We start from the raw sequence: 21,321 nt of genomic DNA on the forward strand, positions 1-21,321 counted from the left end.
TTCCTCAGAATTTGCACTGACTTAAAGCCCAGTGTCTGGGAGCGATTGAACCTTTCCTTGCTGCTCCTCTGTAAGTACCTACTAATATGCAGAGATTGTGTCACTTTGACTTATTTGTAAGTAAGATAAATAGATAGTCCTGCCATAGCTTTGGTACTGTAATCCTCTGTCTAGTTATTTGAAGACTTGAATACCTGAAATTTGATAATAATAGACTTTACCCTTTATTAGAATATTCTTATTGGTCTGATTTCCTCTTTGGTAAGTTTAACATTTAATTAAAAAGAACATTAAGGAAGTTTTATGACTTTTTCTCTGTTTTGGATTGTATAATCTTTTCCTGTGATATTTACTCTGTGAGTAAAATTAGAAAATGTATACAAACATTTTTCAGCTCAAGCTATAAAGTATTAATAAGGCTTTGTTTTCTTTTCTCTTTAGATGTATGGTCTGCTGGCTGTGTGTTGGCTGAGCTGTTACTAGGACAACCAATATTTCCAGGGGATAGTGGTGTGGATCAGTTGGTAGAAATAATCAAGGTGAGAAGATTGAATCAGAATATTTGAACTGGAAGGAATTTTTATGCTACTTTAATAATACATATCACACATATACACATACGAGAAACTTAAAAAATGGAGGAAGCAATCCAAGGTCACATAGCAAGTTCAGCTATAAAGTGGGTATAAGAACGCCCCCCAGCCTTTTGGTTTTTATTTGAGTTACTCTTCTCTTGTATGATCCTAGAAAAGCTATTATGTATATCTGATGCAAGAAAGGTATATATCTGTTATTTAAAGTACTTAAAAGCAAAATTGGACTATAAGCTCACTAAAATGTATGTAAGCTGAATAAAAGCAGAAACTGTGTCTGCTTTTGCTCACTGTATACTCCCTGCTCCTAATACGCTGTGGAGCACATAGGAGATACTTGTATTTGGTCACTATTTATATTTGTTCAGTATTTATAAAATGAAAGAATGAATGCCTACATGTCTGGCTAGATCATTGATAGAAACAAAATTTTGACTTACGGATTTAATATAATTTTATTTATTGGGTCTATATGGATTTAATATAATTTTATTTATTTTAAATTTTATTTAAAGCTGAATAAAAGAAGATATGTCTGGTTTTGCTCAGACACAGCTTCTGCTTTCATTCAGCTTTGCATACATGCACCTTTATTAACAACAAATATTTAAATAGTAGAATATATGTTTTCTTTTAAGAACAGTAGAGCTGAGATTTTAACTGAGTTTTTAAATGTAATTTTTTTTTAAGTTTTAAATATCTGAGATCTTAAAGGAAGTCCCTTTACTTGAGAAAAAAAAAAAAAACCTAGTGTCTAGATTTATATCACTAGATTGTTTCATTCTAAGGTTTCAGTTTGGACAAAGCAACACCACCTACTGTCTCTGGGGCTTTGTTTGTGATATCCCAAATTTTGCATAGAATTATAAAATTGATAAATCTCCTTAGAGGTCATGTTGTCCAACATACAATGAAATAACCTTTTAGTTACATTCCTAACAAATGGTTTTCTAGTATTTTCTTGAACACTTCCAGCATCAGATTACTACTTAGGGATGCAGCTTATTCTGCATTGGACAGCTTGAATTTAGTTTTTATCATACTGAACTGTAACTCCTCAGTAGCTTCTACCAGTTGAACATAGGACTGTGATCAAGTTCTTTTCAAATCCTTGTACTTCATTCTATAAAAATAGGGATTTTTAAAATCAAAGGTGGTTTTGCTAGATGTCAGCGTGTGCAAGTATGGTTGAAAAGACCAGTGTGTAATAAGCGATCTTCTTTATTATCCATATAATTTCTTACAATTTGCAGCTTAGACCACTGTGATATTTGCATCTTCTTTTTGGTACCATTTTTGAGTTACAGATCTAACCTTTTACGCTTGTTAACAGAACTATTTTCTCTTTCATTTCTGTGCTACACTTAGATGTAAATTTGAATAGTTTGCTTTCTTTATTTTCCAAAAGCCTACTCCATCATGTAAATTAATGCTCGAATATGGAGCTTGGCCAACTTTTTCTGTAAAGGAGTAGATAAAATATTTTAGGCTTTGTGGGCCAAAAGGCAAAATCGAGGATATCATATAGGTACTTCAATAACAAAAGAGAAAACACATTTTCACAAATTTTTTTATTGATGAAGTTAGAGGTATAATAATTGAGTCTTTTTTTTTTTTTTTAAATACAGCTCTACTAACCAGAAGAATTGAGTTCTTTTTGGGGGAATATAACCTTTCTCTTAATTGATGTTCCAAGTTAGTACTTTCTAATTATCAAATTGATGGCAAATCTGTTAATTCTTAGCTTATGGGCCTCACACAGACAATGGGCTGTAGTTTCCTGGTCTCTGCTCTTACATAACCATTCAGCATTTCTCCTGTCCCTAGGCTTTTATTTGATGTACTTGAGCTCACCATCACCATGCTACAATTCTGTGGACATATTGGCTATTCTATTTGTCATATATGTTTAGCTCATTAGAATTGTATCATTTCTCTACTGATTATATTTTAGAATTTTGTGGCAATTTGTCATTAATTTTAATTAATTCATACATAATACAAGTAGAATTTCTGAGGAAGCTAAGGGAGCATCTGTGATAATTCCCTATCTCATGCCTGCCATAATACTTTATAAACCTTTAAGTCTAGAGCTTGTTTGTACCACTTTTTGTTAGTCCTTGTAATTCATTTTCTGCTAATATTAGTTTATACTACCTGCTTAATATATTTTGTTACTGATAAATTCGGACTTCGTTTTCATTAAGTGCTTATTTTTTGCAAAATGGTCCATGATCAATATGTAGTAGCAGGCCAACTCTGAAATAAAACACTCATCATTTATGTGCTATGGTGTCATCTTGCATTTATAAGAAATGTACTTATCGCCTTACTTTAGTAAGTAAGTTCCAAGATCACTGCTTATGGGAAGTTTTGATAATGATATAAGATAAGAGAACTGTAAGTATTTCCAAGCATCCAGGACATTTGGGGATATCTGGTTTCTAGGTGCCTTCTATGTTCTTGACCGTGGCTGCCCAGGATAGATGGAATTACCAGTAGTAGTTTACCGTCCATTTATTGACTGGAAGTTACCACACATTGCACGGAGGCTCTAGGCTTTGTATTTTGTGCAAGTGTATATATGTTTAGTATAGTTCTAAGTCTTATTGCATGAAGGTTAATAAACTTCATAAGAGTGTTGTGTGTGTGTGTTTAATGTAGCCCCAAATCTTACTGGTCCAGCCAGGGGCAGTAGTTCACGCCTGTAACCCCAGCACTTTGGGAGGCTGAGGTGGGTGGATTGCTTGAGCCCAGGAGTTTGAGACTAGCCTAGGGAACATGGCGAAACCCAGTCTCTACAAAAAAATAGAAAAATTAGCCAGGCATAGTGGCACATGCCTGTAGCCCCAGCTACTTGGGAGCCTGAAGTGGGAGGATAACTTCAGCCCGGGAGACAAATGTTGCAGTAAACCAAGATTATGCCCCTGTACTCCACCTGTGTGACAGAGCGAGGCTGTGTCAACGAGTCCATCAATAAAATAATAAATAATATCACAGCTGAGCATGGTGGCTAACACCTGTAATCCCAACACTTTGGGAGGCTGAGGTGGGCAGATCACTTGAGGTCAAGAGTTCAAGACCGGCCTGACCAACATGGTGAGACTCTGTCTCTACTAAAAATACAAAAACTAGCCAGGCGCCATGGCGCACACCTGTAGTCCTGGGTACTACAGAGGCTGAGGCAGGAGAATTGCTTGAACCTAGGAGGCAGATGTTGCAGTGAGCCAAGTGCCACTGCACTCTAGCCTGGGTAACAGAGTCAGATTTTGTCGCAAATAAATAAATAATAAACATCAAATCTTTTTCTTTCTCCTTCCTTCCTGCCTGCCTCCCTCCTTCCCTCCCTCCTTCCTATTATTGCTAACATCTGTTCCTCAAATGTTAAATATATATGAGGTCTCATTTAAATAAAAATTCCTAAGAAATGCTGATCTAGCTATTCTAGTTTTCCTGATATAAGTTGGAAAAGAGAAGTTGTATGTGTTTGTTTTCAAAATTAAATGTTATTAAGACATTTTGTATTTTAAACAAATACTTTCATGTACTGATAAACATGGCTTTAAGAATAGATTTGAAATTTTCATAAAGGTGGTCTCATAAATGCCCAGTTCAGTTCTCACGTTTTTTAAGGTAATAGTCATGCACCCTTAGTGCTTATGATAACTAGGGAACTCGTATTAAACGGTTCTTTTCTGCTTTCTTTTCATTTTCTCCCTTGAAAACCTCGTAAGAGAGTATCTGGGGGAAGCTAACCCTGGAAAAATGGATAACTTTTCTTTGAATTTGAGTTTAAGCAAAAAAAAGAAAGTGGGTAATCATATAATAAGCTTTATGAAGTTTTTTTATGTGGTAGACTTGCCTCATTGTTTTATAAACTTTTGCCTCATTTTATAAACTTTGTGAGCAGGGACTTTTTTTATTCTTATGTTTTAATATCTGAGGGCACCAAAATAATTCTTAATTAAGGTTTGTATTGAATTAACTTGTTAAACCATTGTCCATTCATGAATTTGAAATTAGCTGGGAATTAATAAGAAAAGTTAATGTGGTTGTTGTGTATGTTGTTTATTGACTCAGATGTCCATGCCAATAATTTACAGCATAAGTAAAACAGTTTAATTAAACGAACTGTATCTCATTCTAGCTAACATTTTTAATTTTCCTCACTGCCCTCTAATAAGGTTTTTGTAAAATATTTAGAATAAAATCCAAATATATTATCTTTAGAATAAGTTAAAAGTATAAGAACAGATTTGAAAGTCATGGAAAATCATTTCTAAGCATGAAAAAAAGTATTTAACTTTCTGAAGTTAATTTCATGCATAGAATTGTCAGATCAGCATTTCATTATGCCATTTGACCTCTACATATCAAAAATGTTTGGATTTTCACAGCATTTGTAAAAAGACAAATTCCGTTAGGGACTTCTCAGACAATGTGCTTTTTTTTCCTTTTAATTCTTCCTTAATATAAAAACCTCAAGAAATATATGATATAGTTCCAGATACCTGGGAAAAAATAAAACATTTTTGGAAAATCTCTACCAGGAATTTTGCCAAATGTAATGTTCACTGACATATAACATTGTCCTTTGGCACCTCTGCAGTTGGCCATAGCAGTGGAGCTTTGTAGAAGAGAGTCCTGTGAAGGCTTGTATAATGCTGGTGAAGGTAATAATTTTTAATGACAGTTACTTTTTTCATAACTACATAGTCTTAGATTTTATATGCTCAATGCAGAAGACTGAGAAAGCACAGGCAAATAGACAAAAAAAAAATCACTTACTGTTCTAGCACATCATGAAAAATATTTCTATAAATATTTTCATATACTATATTTTCTTTTTATTTAAATAAAAATACCATCTTACTGCTTTGTAGACTTAAAAACTGAACAATTAAGTATATTTTTTAATGGCTACATAGATTCTGCTGCATGATTATATTTGGAATTACATAATTGATTCTGAAAATAACAGCATTAGGTAAAGTGATATAGCATTGTGTTTCAAGAAGTTTACATGATACATTGGCTTTCGTAAGTTTGATTATTAACTTTCTTACATAGATGACAAGTGTCCCCCAAAAATTCCATATAAGCAATCTAGGAAGTTTTGGACCTGGGAATGCTGTAAGTTTTACTAATAATTTCTCCCCTCCACTCTTCAAACTTTAAAACATAAATTTCAAATAAGGTAAGATGAACTTCAGTCCAGAGTTTAATTTCTGGATTAAACTATCACGAAACTAACAATTTTAAAATAAACCAACCATTTGTAGAATTTTTAAATTTTAAATATTAAAATTCCTACAGAGATAGTTTCATTTATATCATAAACATTTACTTATGCTGTAGGAATAATTTGACTATTGCTTTTGAATAGAAGAGTTTTAGGACAGAATTAGTCAATGCTGCACCTCTTGATAATAGAATTTCAGTATAGCTTTCATAGTTTTTGTAACTGGCCTTTAGAATTTGGGTATATCTCTTCTAAAAAGCTTGACATTAAATATATTGATACTTAAATTATTTGCAATAGTAAAATTATTTTATAAGGCAGTTAAATTTTCTTAATTTCTTTTGTAATACAGCTTTACTAAACTACTGTTTAGTTTTCTCTTAACATTAATTAACCAACTTAGATATTTATGTAGATAGCGCTTACACAGGGAAGAGCTAGTAATTTCAGTTATCTCTAACTGAAATTTTATGTAAGAAATTTGAAAGTACAACACAGATGCAAATAAACTTTTGATTATGCTATGGGAGCCAAGTAGATGGGCTTCATTTCTTATGATGTCTATCTGTAGAAAAAGATTTAGAAGGACCTACAAATCCTATAGTGGAGAATAGAATTAAGGGAAGGGGAAAAGGAGAGAATTTTTATTTTTTGCTTTTTACTACTCTGTGATGTTGATTTTTTTAAGCAATCGTATCTTTTTACAGTTGCAGGACTTACGAAAAAGTAGTTGCTTTCAATTTTTTGTTTTTGTTAATAAAAACAGTTCTACAGAAGTTGAGAGTTACATTTTTGTTACAAATGTTTGTCTAAATAATTGTTTTCCTAGGCTTTCAGTTTGATGCTTGTTTGTGGTATAATTTAGACAAAAAGATCAGTGGATCCCTGGCTCCTCAGAATTCTACATTTTCCAATATTGGGAAATGGCTGCTCATCATAAAAGCTGCCACTCAGTGAGATCTTACTTTGTGCCAGGCACTGGGTTAAGCACTTTACACTCATTACCACACTTAATTCTTATATTAACCCTAAGAAGTAAGCATCACTACTACTACTATTACTGTTACTACAGTAGTCTCCTGATATCCACAGGTATCATGTTCTACTGTTTTAGTTACCCAGAGCCAATCACAGTTCAGAAACATTAAGTGGAAAATTTTAGTAATAAACAATTTATGAGTTTTAAATTGCATGCTGTTCTGAGTAGTATGCTGAAATCTCATGCTGTCCTGCTTCATTCCTCCTGGGACGTGAATGCTCCCTTTGTCCAGTATATCCATGCTGTATACACTACCTGCCCATTAGTCGTCAACATCCTTTGCTCCTGACATCCAGTCATGGACATTATTATGGCTCACTGATCCAGGATCATTCCAAGCAGATGATCCTTCTCCTGGTGTATGGTCAGAAGATCATTAGTAGACTAAGGCTATGTCACAAGGCCTGTGTAATTCACCTCACTTCATCTTACCGCATAGGCATTTTATCATCTCACATCACAAGAAGAAGGATAAGTGTAGTACAAGAAAATATTTTGAGAGACTACATTCACAGAACTTTACAGTATATCATTTTAATTGTTGTTGCTTTTAATCTCTTACTGTGCCTAATTTATAAATTAAACTTTATCATAGGTATGTATATATAGGAAAAACATAGTATATAGTTTGGTACTATATATGTTTTCAGGCATCCACTGGGGGTCTTGGAACATATCTTCCACAGTTAAGGGGAAACTACTGTATTACCATATATACAGGAAGAGTAGGGTGGTGGAAAAACCATCTGATTCATCTGTAGCTCAATTTATGGCCTCTATTCATGGAATTTTGTACCTTCGGGAAAAACTATGTGATCCTTAATGTCAACTTGATACCCAGAACCCATTGAGTCGCATTTATTACTTATTATAGGTATATTGTAAAAATTTGTGTCTACCAGCAAATTAGTGATGCAACCCCTAAATCTTACTGTAGTGAAATCAATTTGAGGTATCTTTAGGTTTAATTTTGTTTCAACCATTGTAATGGTCAGTTCCTTTGCCTTGCTTTCGATTACACATGGTCCCCACGATTCCTTTGCTTTGCTTTCAGTTACAGACAGTCCCCGACTTAGGATGGCTTAATGATTTTTTGACTTTCCAATACTGGGAAAGCAGCACAGATTCAGTGAAAATGGTTGAGTATAACCATTCTATTTTTCACTTTCAAGACAGTATTCAATAGGTTACATGAGATATTTGACACTTTATCATAAGTAGTCTTTGTGTTTGATTATTTTGCCCAACTGTAGGCTAATGTAATTATGCTGAGCACATTTAAGGGTAGTCTAGGCTGAGCTATGATTTCAGTAGATTGGACATACTGTTTGCATTTTCAGCTTAGGATATTTTCAACTTACTATGTATGGGTTTACCATGATATGACCCCATTGTAAATCAAGGAGCTTCTGTACAGTTCAACCTTATTTTCACCATCTTCATTTAGCAAATATTTTAGATTTTAATTATCTTATCCCTGTCCTATAGTTTGTTCAGTGCCCATGTGTACCTACACTCTTGTTTCCTGGCTTAACATTTTCATTGTCAGACAATCTTTTTTTTTCTTTTCTTTTCTTTTTTTTTTTTTTTTTTTCGAGACAGAGTCTTGCTGTGTCACCCAGGCTGGAAGTTCAGTGGCACTGTCTTGGCTGACTGCAACCTCTGCCTCCTAGGTTCAAGCGATTCTCCTGCCTCAGCCTCCCAAGTAGCTAGGACTGTAGGCGTGCCTGGCTAATTTTTGTATTTTTAGTAGAGATGAGGTTTCACAGTGTTGGCCAGGCTGGTCTCAAACTCCTGACCTCAGGCGATCCACCTGCCTCAGCCTCCCAAAGTGCTGGGATTACAGATGTGAGCCACCACGCCTGGCCCAGACAATCTTTTAGACAGAGGTCTAAGATATCAAATCAGAGTGTAATAGGTATAAAATAGCTCTTTTTGGTAAGTTTTTGATGGATACATGATGCGTCTTTGCAAACATGCATTTGGAGTTTAATATCATATGTTACCTTTTGACATTTTTTGTGCTGCTATCGAGCTTTTGTGTTGTTAATAGATTGCAGAGACTGTTTATTAAACTGATCTCATTTTTTCACTCCCAGGACGTGTGTACACCCTATTACACATTTTAGTACAGATTTTTTTACTTGTAATACTCACAGTATGTAATACATAAACAAGGCGTTTGTTGATTGTGTTAGTTGGTACTTAATTTGTTCTTGTATTATCAGTTAAATTTTTTCGTTTATTGCTGACTAGAGCAGCAGCTCTTAATAGTTTTTGAATCATGGACTACTTTGAAAATCTATTAATAGCAGTGGACACTTCCCCCCAGAAAAATGAATAAATACCAAACAGTTTGTATGCAACTTTAGGTGATTCTTGGCCTTCCCATAGCTCTCCCAAGAACTCCAGGGTAAACATCTTTACACTGTTATAGTACAAGGAAATATGACTACAGTTAATAATAACCACCTGTAGAAAGTAGATATTACACATACGATATGATGCCAACATTTTTAAAATAAGTGAAAGAGTAACGGAGGCATTAAAAGAATTATTCTAATGCAGTAACTGCTCAACATTAGTATAATGTTTTCCATAGACCAGAGGAAACATTAATTTTAACTAATATTATGAAATTTTATTTGGTCTACAGTAACTTACTCATACTTAGCTAAATCCCTGTATACTTAAAAGTATGTGTGCCTAGACATGCAAAAATAACTTCCTGGCAATGTAGCTCAGTTTATCTTTTGACTTGTGGATAATGGCATCCATTTGAAATCGTTACTTTTCCCAGAATATGCAGTGTAGTTATTTACTAATTTGCCACTGATGTTTTATTTATACAAAGAAACTTTTTTCCAGACAAACTGAAGTTTCATGACATTGTCACTTCAAAACTAATTTATTTATAGTTGTATTTTAGGACCTGAGTCAAAAGACCATCCATATGATTACTTTTCCTGGGATATAATACCCTGTAGTCATCAACTGCAGATTCTTGTGCAGGGTTGCCTTTTGAGTTATTTTGTGTGTTTACCTAATTTCAGGGCCTCAGTTTAATACATTTTCTTTGGAGCAATCTATAAAGTATATGAAGGGGCAGGTGAGAGGTGGGACAGGGACAGAAATCTGTCAGGTTGACAGCAGGCATATGCTAGACCCCTGACTTCAGGACCTATGTTTTACTAAGGAATTCTTGCTTCCTTTTTTGCAATAAAAGGTTAAAATGTTTGACACCAATGATTCTTAATAGTTGGCTAGTAGGAAAAGTATAAGAAACTAGCAATCTTGTAGAAAGAGGCATTTCTAGTTTTTAAAAGTATACTGAATGCTATTTCATATTTATAAAGCAATATTTTATTGTTTATTTGATATATAAGATATCAAGACAATGTGAAGGAAATCTTGGCTTGTGGTGCTACAAAGAACTGTAGTGTTAGTGATTCTCAAAGGAAAGTAAAACTGGTTGATGTGTATACAGATTTTTACATGTATCTTTTTTTAAATCCAAGAGATTCATATACCCCCCTTTCTATTTTATACTGCTTCCTTGAGAATACCACTTTAGCCAAAATTCACCTAGAAAAAAAGGTCTTTTGACTCCTATGAATATGTATCAACCAAAAATGAATTTTTCACTTTATGTTCAGTAGTTTACATAATCAAAACTTTTTGGCAGGGAGGGAGATGACTTGTTTCCAAGTATAAGTTTTTATTTAGTAAGAAAAGAATGAAGTCCGAAACAGTCTTGAGAAAGAAAAAGTTGGAGGAGTCACTTTTTTTTTTTTTTTTTTTTTGAGACAGAGTCTCGCTCTGTCACCCAGGCTGGAGTGCAGTGGTACAATCATGGCTTACCGTAGCCTGCACCTTCTTGGCTCAAGCTGTCCTCCCACCTTAGCCTCTTGAGTAGCTGGGACTACAGGTACACACCACCATGCCTGGTAAATTTTTGTATTTTTTGTTATAGATAGGTTTTCACCATGTTGCCCAGGCTAGTCTCAAACTCCTGGGCTCAAGAAGTGATCCGCCTACCTTGGCCTCCTGAAGTGCTGGGATTACAGGCATGATCCACCACGCCCAGCCACACTTCTTGTTTTCAAAACTTATTACACAACTGCAGTAATCAAGACAATGTATTACTGGCATGAATGTAGCCATACAGATCAATCTAAGTAGAATGGAGAGTCTAGAAATAAACCTTTATATTTATTGTCAATTGATTTTTGACAAGGATTCCAAGACAATTCAATGGGGGAAAGAATAGTCTTTTCAACAAATGGTGCTTGGACAACTGGATCCATATGCAAAAGAATGAAATTGGACCCCTACCTCACACCATATACAAAAATTATACAGCTTGTGGAGAAAAAGGAATCCTTGTACACTGTTGTTAGGAATGTAAATTAGTACAACCATTATGGAAAACTATATGGAGTTTCCTCAAAAAACTGAAAACAAAATTACAGTATGATCCAGCAGTTCCACTTCTAGGTATCTATCCTGAAGACTTGAAGTCAGTATGTCAAAGAGATATCTGTACTCCCAAGTTCTGTTCACAAAAGCCAAGATACGGAAACAACAGAAGTACCTATCAGTGGATGAATTGAAGGAAAAATATGGTATATATATATCCACTACAGTGGAATACTACTTAGCCTTAAGAAAGAAGGAAATTCTGTCATTTGTGACAACATGGGTGAATCTGGAGGACATTATGCTAAGTAGAGTAAGTCAGGCATAGAAAGAGAAATACTCCATGGTCTTACTAATATGTGGATTCTGAAACAATTGAATTCCAGAAGCAGAGAGAAGAATAGTGTTTACCAGAAGGTGGAGAGGATGGGAAATGTTGGTCAAAGGGTACAAAATTATAGTTAGACAGAAGGAACAAATGATAAGTATTTAATGTAATGGGTATGTTAATTAGTCTGATTCTGTTATTCCACGTGGTATACCCATAATATCACTGTTTACCTCAAAACTATATACAATTATAATTCGTCAATTAATTAAAAACAAATGAATTCAGAATGAATCAAAGACCCAAATGTTAGAGCCAAAACTATAAAACTCGTAGAAGGAAACAGTTATAAATCTTTGTGAACTTCAATTAGTCAATATTTTCATACATGTAACACAAAAAACATACATTATAAAAGAAAATAGAAGTAAATTGGACTTTGTCAAATTTAAAAACTTGTACTTTAGAAGACAGCGTCAAGAAAGTTAAAAGACAATTGGAGAAAATTTTTACAAATTATGTCTAGTAAGGGATTTGTATCTACAGTATGTAAGGAATTCTTACAACTCAATAATAAAAAGAAAACCCACTTGAAAAATGGGCAAAGAATCGGCATAGGCACTTCTCTAAAGAAGATACACAAATGGCCAGTAAGCATATAAGAAGATGCTCAACATCATTATTCATCAAAGAAATGCAAGTCAATACCATAATGAATACTATTATCACACTCTCCATAATGACTAAAATAAAAAGACAGTAACTAACGTTGGTGAGGATATGGGGAAACTGGAACCTTCATGCATTGCTGGTGTGGTTGTAAAATAATGCAAACCTTGTAAAATAATGCAAAGTTTGGCACTTCCTCAAAATATTAAACATTGAGTTACATGACCCAGCAATTCAGCTTGTAGGTATATATCCTAATAATTGAAAACTTATATCCACACAAAACATGTACACAAAGTTTATAGCAATGTTATATAGCCAAAAAAGGGAACAATTAAAATTTCTAGCAACTGATGAATGGAAAAGAAAATGTCACACACAAAAGGCCACATATAATTCCATTCTATTTATATTAAATGTCCAGAATAGACAGATTGTGGAGACAAAAAGATAGTGGTTGTGGGGAGCTGGGGGGAATGGGAATGATGGCTCATGGATACAGGCTGTCATTTTGAGGTAATGAACATGTTCTAAAATTAGATAGCAGTGATGATTGCACACCTCTGTAAATGTAGTAAAAATTACTCAGTTGTATAAGGGATGGGTTTCATGATATATGAAGTACAGTAAAGCTTTTTTTTTTTTTAAGGCAAAAGTGAGCACATCTATCTGTAAAAGAATATCTTTGTCATTTCCACTGCATCTTAAGGAAGGCAATAAACCCTGACTATAGTTTTGTAAAGGACTCTAGAGGATTTCTCACAGTTGTACCTTCCACCCCAATTGCCCCCTAAAAGGGAAGGAGAGCCAATCAACTTGAGTTAAATGACAGGCAAGAAAGAGTGAATGAAATAGAGTATAGTCCCCCCTTTAGTAGTTCATTCTCTCTAGTTTAAATACTTTACCCAAATTGTTTACTTGTGCTCAAGTAATGTGACAGCTTGCTGCTCTGAAAAGTGATGAAAATCGCTGAAGTTCTTAATGGGGCTTTAAGACTTGTATTGCTGCAGCTATAGCTTTTTGCTCTTTGCCTTTTGGAAATTGGAAGGAAACCCTGAGAGAAATATTGCACCCCAAGAAAATGGTTGCTTATACCAACTTGTAATCATATAGTATAGGGGAGAGGTATAAACTGGATAAAATCTGCATTATTGAGCTTATTACTTTAGCTACCTACAACTAGTAGATTTAAAAAGTAAAACTTGCTGGGTGCTGTGGTTCATGCAGTAATCCTAGCACTGTGGGAGGCTGAGATGGGTGGATCACTTGAGGCCAGGAGCTCAAGACCAACATGACGAAGCCTCATCTCTATTAAAAATATAAACATTAGCTGGGTGTGGTGGAGCACACCTGTAATCCCAGCTACTCAGGAGGCTGAAGCACAAGAATTGCTTGAACCTGCGAGGTAGAGGTTGCAGTGAGCCAAGATTGCACCACCGCAGCATACCAGCCAGGCTGGCAGAGCAAGACTCTGTCACAAATAATAGATAAATAGTAAAATCTGTAAATTGTAGGAAAATGCCAGAGGAGATGACATTTCATATCAGTCCTCTATAAGTGAAAATGATAGTGATTCCATTGTCATCAGACTGATATTTTGAAACAGAATACATGTTTTCTATTTAGAGAAATTTGTCCTGTTGAGGATATAGCAGCCAATCTAACACAACCCAACACTCCAAATTCCATATGCAGTTCTTTTATGCAGAAAAGAAATGAAGGTGTCTAGGTAGTCAACCATTTATACAATGATTATGTTGTGTTACATAATTTCATTTTTAAAACCTTATTGAATTCATTATCTATAGGCCTAGCCATACATCCCTTTAGTCTTTCAAGGTACATACTACATTAACTACATGCATTAATTTAGTGAACAGTTTTTACTAGGTGCTGGGCAAGAACTTAGAGATTTCTTGCCTTCAGGGGCTTCAGAGACTGATGGATGGGAGGAGAGGAACAACTTAGGGCAAACCCAGTATTATTCCAGATGTCTGAGCAGAGTACAAAGGCAGAAGCATTTCACTCAGAGTAGTGCTGTCTGGAAAGCCTTCTTAGGAGAGCTAACCATTGAGCTGAATCTTGAAACATGAAAAAGTATTTACCAGATAGGGAGGGGAAGGGAGTGGGTAAATATTTAGTAAAACTAGGTTTGGTGTGTTTCTTTATGGTTGTTGCTTAAGGTTCTGCCTGGTGGGTTGATAGAATATGAGTTTACCAGGAAGGAGAAGACTGGAGCTGTTGATGGTGGCCAGATCACATTAGCTTGTAAGCAGTTGGAAGCAATTGCAGGATTTTAAGCAGAGTAGCAACATTTCTAATAGGCTTTCTTTTTTTTTTTTTCCCCACAAAATCAGTGTACAAAAATCACAAGCATTCTTGTACACCAATCACAGACAAACAGAGAGCCAAATCATGAGTGAACTCCCATTCACAATTGCATTCTTTTACTTCGCTCTTAAAGGCTACACATGCACCTCTATTGCTGAAGTTTGGCGACCTCTGGTGTTGAACTATAAAATAAACAAGGTTGTGGAAGAAGTACTAGCGTTTCAGAGCTTTTGTCAGTTGCTTTTTGTCAGGTGCTTCTTGGGCCATATTACTTCTTTGAAGACAGTAATTATCAACTCATAATTCCTGTGTTGATATTTTTCAGTGTTTGGATAAATTTGTAACTAGGTGGGACCAGGAACAGATAAATTGATCGATTTAATAGTAAGGGAATGAACAGCATCCCCAAAGGGGTGGGGCAGGCTGATCTTGATGCTTTTTGCAACAAATGGAAAGATCATGAGTTCTAGTAATAGATAACTGAGAATATGTTCTCTCCCCATTGGTGTGATAATTTTTAAAATTCCCCCCTCTTTTGTATGAAATATACTTACAGAAGAGTGCATAAAACATTTCCATGTGGTTTAATTTCCTTTAAGTCAAAAAAGAACTCAGTTTTCAGGAAATCCGGGAATAAGTATTAATTAAAATATATGTCTTTAGTCTAAATGTTTTGGAGAAAAAAAATTTCCATCTCTTGAAATTCAAGTGAACCCTCAGACTTGTTTTGTGTATGAAATGAGAATTTGTCAAACATCTTTTTTGTCTATAAAATTATTCAATTATTCTGTTTCAAAAGTTCCAAATGTAGAATTCAGCTGGAGTAAATCAGGTAGAAATATGCTCTGAACCTAATAAAAACTTAATATGAAACCTAAAGATATACTCAGAGGTTGAAATAGGATAGTTGTTAAAATGTCTTATGTTTGTGGTGTTAAAGATAGTAATGCATTCTGAATCCTTGCTCTTCATATCTATCACTTGCTTACCTTTTAGCCTTTAATTATATCATCCATCTATAATCCAGTCCTTATTCTCTTTTAGAATGCTGTTTTTCACCTACACACCTAGTGTGCATAGAATATACTTTTTACTCATTTGCCTCCTACATTCCCTAAGTAAAATCGGCTCTTGACTCCCCTTCCAGAACCTTTCCTGAATCCCTTCCTCTTTCCAGTGCAGTGTAGCACTTTCACCTCACACATTACCTATGCTTACTTTGCTATACTATTGTCACCTGATTGTTGTTGATTTATGTACAAGTCTGTCTGCCCTAGAGCTTCTTGAGCATAGGCTCTAAGTAAACGTTTTGAAATGTGAATAACTTCAGAGGCTGAAAAGTTTTTTAAATGACTCTGGATTATGTCTCATCTTTGCTTTCTTAAAAAATGTGCATATTGTATATAAAATAGTTCTGATTTTAGGGTTTGACAGATTCTCATACTTTTAATGCTAGCCTTATAAATAGCAATTTAAGAAGGTTAAACTTCTGTTTGCATTTAGTAAAGGCAACACAAGTTACATAATGGTCCCTTTTTTTTTTTACTTTTTAAATCAAGTTAATAGAAATATAATTTATATGTAATAAAATGTAGGCATTTTAAATGACAATTTAGTAAATTTCAACAAACCTACCCATATAACCACTACCATGGTCAAGATTTAGAACATTTCTATCACCCTAAAAATTTTTATTTTTATAGCCTGGAATGACCAAATGTCTCAGTTTGCCTGGACTGAGGGGTTTGCCAAGATGGTCCCAGGCAAACTGGGATGGTTGGTCACCCTGTTCATTCTCCTTTGTGATCAGTTTCCCATCTTCTGTCTCAGGTGATCATTGATCTATTTTCTGTCACTACAGATGCCTATTCTAGAATTTCATAAACGAAATCATACATTTCTTTTGTATCTGGCGTTTTTTGCTCAGTATCATGTTTTTGAGATTCGTCAATGTTGTTGCCTGTATCACCTGTTTATTCCTTTTTATGCTAAATTGTATTCTGTTTTATGAGTATACCACAATTTGTTTATCCATTCACCTGTGAATGGACATTTGACTTGTTTTGGGGTTTTGGTTATTATGAGTAAAGCTCCTATGAATGTTTGTTTACAGGTGTTTTTGCAGACATATGTTTATATTTCTCTTAAATAAAAAAGTAGGGCTGAAATTGCTGATCATACGGTTAAGTGTATGGTTACCAAACTATTTTCCAAAGCAGTTTTTCTATTTTACACTCCCACCAATGCATCAGAATTCCAGTGCTTCACATTCTCATCAACACATGGTATTCTCAATAATTTTAGATTTAGTCTTAAAATGACTTTCATCATTAGGAAATGCCCCTCTTAATTTTTGTTTAATTTTCTTATCCTGAAGTCTTCATTTTCTTATATTAATATAGGCACTCTATCTTTCTTATGATTAGTATTTGCATGGTATAACTTCTTGCATTCTTTTACTTTTACTCTATGTGTTTTAATTTAAAGTGCATTTCTTACAGACATATAGTTAGGTGTTTTTAAATTGAGTTTGACAGTTTCTGCCTTTGTAATTGAAGTACTTAGACTATTTACATTCAGTATAATTATCACTGTGGTTGAGTTTAAGTTTTGCACCTTCGTGTTTGTTTTCTTTTCATCCCATCTTTCCTTTCCTCTGTTTTTCCCCCTCTCTTACTGCCACCTATGGATTAAATCAGTGGTTTTTATTTTTTCTATTGGCTGTTAAGCTATACCTCTTTGTTGCATTTTTAGAGGTTGGTCTAGGGTTTAAAATATGCATCAATATATTACAGTCTGTCTTCAACTAGTAGTGTACCGTGTCATATAGAAAACAAGAACCATGTGACAGTATTTCCATTCCCCTTCCTGTTCTTTCTGCTATAGTTTTCATACCTTTTAATTCTACATGTTATAATCCTTACAATATTTGTTGTTTATCGGGGGAACCCGCCCCTAATATTTCAACATAGGTTTTTTCTATTTTCCATGAGTGTCGGCTGGCTGAGAAATAAAGAGAAAGAGTACAAAGAGAGGAATTTTACAGCTCGGCCTCCGGGGGTGACATCACATATCAGTAGAACCGTGATGCCCACCTGAGCCGCAAAACCAGCAAGTTTTATTAAGGATTTCAAAAGGGGAGGGGATGCAAGAACAGGGAGTAGGTCACAAGATCACGTGCTTCAAAGGGCAAAAGGCAGAACAAATATCACATGCTTGTGAGGAAACAGGACAAAAGGCAGAACTTTTGATAAGGGTCTGTGTTCAGCGGTGCATGTATTGTCTCGATAAACATCTTAACAGAAAACAGAGTTTGAGAGCAGAGAACCGATCTGACCTCAAGTTTACCAGGGCGGGGTTTTTCCCCACCCTAGTAAGCCTGAGGGTACTGCAGGAGACCAGGGCGTATTTCAGTCCTTCCTTATCTCAATGGCATAAGACAGACACTCCCAGAGCAGCCGTTTATAGACCTTCCCCAGGGAATGCATTTCTTTCCCAGAGTATTAATCCTTGCTAGGAAAAGAATTTAGCGATATCTTCCGTACTTGCATGTCCGTTTATAGGCTCTCTGCAAGAAGAAAAATATGGCTGTATTTTGCCCGACCCTGCAGGCAGTCAGACCTTATGGTTGTCTTCCCTTGTTCCCTGAAAATTGCTGTTATTCTGTTCTTTTTCAAGGTGCACTGATTTCATATTGTTCAAACACACTTGCTTTACAGTCAATTTGTACAGTTAACACAGTAGTGGTCCTGAGGTGACGTACATCCTCAGCTTATGAAGATAACAGGATTAAGAGATTAAAGTAAAGACAGGCATAAGAAATTATAAAACTGTTAATTTTGGGAACTGATAAATGTCCATATTAAAATGAAATGTTCACAATTTGTGTTCAGAGATTGAAGTAAAGACAGGCATAAGAAATTATAAGAGTATTATTTGGGAAGTGATAAATGTCCATATTAAAATGAAATCTTCACGATCTATGTTCCTCTGCCGCAGCTCCAGCTGGTCCCTCTGTTCAGGGTCCCTGACTTCCCGCAACAGTTGTTACTTTGCTTTAAGCAATTTCTTCAAGAGGAATTTTTTAATGAGAGGGAAATGTCATACATTTAACCACATATTTACCATTTTCGGTGCTCTTTATTCCTTTGTGTAGATCAGAATGCCCATTTGGAAGTCTTTCTTTAATCCTGAACTACTTTTTTGTGGTGAAGATCCGCTGGTGACAAACTCGGTTAGCTTTTGTTTGCCTAAAAATGTATTTTGAAGGATATTTTCACTTGACGCAGAATTGGTTTCCCTTGGTTTCCAGGGTTTTTCTTGCAGTTTTTGGAGAGGTCTCTATTTTCTTCTGGCTTTCATTGTTTCTGATAAGAAGTCAGCTGTTGATACCCTGTATATACCCTGTCTATAATGTGTTTCTGGCATTCTTGAAGATTTTCACTTTGTGAGTGGCTTTTATCAGTTGATTAGGAGTTTTTATAGTATTCTTTGTATTTGTCCTCATTAAGGTTCATTGAACTTCTTGTGTTTGTGGGATAATCGGTTTTTATAAAATTTGGGTAAGTTTTGGTAATGTTTCTTCAAATAGTTTTTCTGCATCTGCCCTACTTCCCACCCCCTGCTTCCCACCATCAGACTCAAGTCACATGTGTACATGTTTTTTCCCTCCATGCTTCAGCTTTGATAGTTTCTATTGCTATTTTTTTAATTCAGTGATTGAGTTTCTTCCCTGTGTCTAACCTGTTAATCCTCTCCTGTGAAGTTTTAATTTCACATACTGTATTTTTTAACTGTACAATTTCCATTTGGTTCTTTTTTATATCTTCTGTTTCTCTCCTTGTTACAATAGCTATTTTAAAGTCCTTATGTGCTAATTCTGTCATCTCTGTCATTTCTAGATCTGTGTCTGTTGACTGACTTTTGATTTTTTCTCTTCTTATATTTTCCTACTTCTTTAAAAATGTTGAATTTTGTTTGTCGGCCAGTTTCTTAGTTGTTTACACCTGGAGGGCAGTTTCAGTGTTCGTTATTTCATCACAGCTAGATGGAGGAGTCTGTAATAGCCTTTTAAAAAATAATAATACAGTGCAAGCCTTTGCATGGCATTCTATGAAGTATATTTTACAAAGCATTTTAAAATAAGTTTTAGATTTTTTATACTCAATTTTATCTTGTTTAGCCAGTTAGATGACTATTTCTTCATACTATTCTTCTGTTGCTAAAGACCTCTGTTATTAACAGTTTAAAATATTTTTTTCCAACTTTTATTTTAGGTTCAGGGGTACATGTGCAAGTTTGTTACCTGGGTGTATTGTGTGATGCTGAGGTTTGAGGTATGAATGATCTTGTCACCCAGGTACTGAACATAGTACCCAGTAGTTAGTTTTGCAGCCGTCTTTCCTGCTCTAGTTGTCCTCAGTTTGTGTTATTGCCATCTTTATGTCCATGATTACCCAGTGTTTAGCTCCCACTTATAAGTGAGAACATGCAGTATTTGCTTTTCTATTCTTGCGGTAATTTGCTTAGGATAATGGCTTCCAGCAGCATCTATGTTGTTGCAAAGGACGTAGTGTTTTTATGGCTGCATGGTATTCTATGGTGTATATGTACCACATTTTCTTTATCTAGTCCACTGTTGATGGGCATCTAGGTTGATTCCGTGTCTTTGTTATTGTGAAGAATGCTGTGATGAACATGCAAATGGTTGTATCTTTTTGGTAGAACAATTTTTCTTTTGGATATATACCCAGTAATGGCATTGCTGGGTCAAGCAAGTTATTTGAGAAATCTCTAAACTGCTTTCTACAATGGCTAGACTAATTTACATTCCCACCAATAGCATATAAGTGTTCCCTTTTCTCTGCAGCCTCACCAGTATCTGTTGTTTTTTTACTTTTTAATTAGCCATTGTGACTGATGTGAGATGGTATCTCATTGTGGTTTTGACTTGTACTTCTCTGATGATTAGTGATGTGAAGCATTTTTTTCATGTTTGTTGGCCACTTACATGTCTTCTTTAGTGAAGTTTCTGTTCATGTGTTCTGCCCATTTTTTAATGGGGTTATTTGTGTTTTGCTTGTTGATTTGTTTTAAGTTTCTTATAGATTCTGGATAAGAGATCTCTGTCAGATGTGTAGCTTGTGACTGTTTTCTCCAATTCTGTAAGTTGTCTATTTATTCTGTTGATAGTTGTTTTTGCTATGCAGAAGCTCTTTAATTAGTTCTCACCAATTTTCGTTTTTATTGCAATTGCTTTTGAGGACTTACCCATAGATTAGTTCTCAAGGCCAATGTCCAGAATAGTGTTTCCTAGGTTTTCTTGTAGAATTTTTATAGTTTGAGGTCTTACATTTAATTCTTTAGTCCATCTTGAGTCACTTTTTGTATATGGTGAAAGATAGGGGTCCAGTTTCATTCTTTAGCATGTGGTTAGCCAGCTATCCCAGCACCATTTATTGAATAGAGAATCCTTTCCCCATTGCTTATTTTTGTTGACTGCGACGAAGATCAGATGGCTGTGTGTGGCTTTATTTCTGGGTTCTCTGTTCTGTTCCATTGGTCTATGAATCTGTTTTTGTGCCAATATGATGCTGTTTTGATTAATGTAGCCTTATAGTACAGTTTGACGTCAGGTAATGTGATGCCTCTGGCTTTGTCCTTTTTGCTTAGGATTGCTTTGGCTATATGGGCTCTTTTT

The 21,321-nt window shown here is 35.0% G+C and overlaps 1 protein-coding gene across 2 annotated transcripts in view; it reads left to right on the forward strand.

Annotated features, from left to right (window-relative positions):
- The window catches only part of GSK3B (glycogen synthase kinase 3 beta), a 288,377-nt gene that overhangs the window by 208,948 nt on the left and 58,108 nt on the right, over nt 1-21,321 (forward strand). For both annotated transcript variants that reach the window (XM_032150081.2, XM_032150082.2), the window contains one exon: nt 442-539. In XM_032150081.2, the coding sequence (XP_032005972.1) occupies nt 442-539 (98 nt within the window). The remainder of the gene's footprint in view (nt 1-441; nt 540-21,321) is intronic.

The sequence above is a fragment of the Hylobates moloch genome, unplaced genomic scaffold (genome assembly GCF_009828535.3).
Source record: "Hylobates moloch isolate HMO894 unplaced genomic scaffold, HMol_V3 SCAFFOLD_4, whole genome shotgun sequence".
NCBI classification, from domain to species: domain Eukaryota; kingdom Metazoa; phylum Chordata; class Mammalia; order Primates; family Hylobatidae; genus Hylobates; species Hylobates moloch.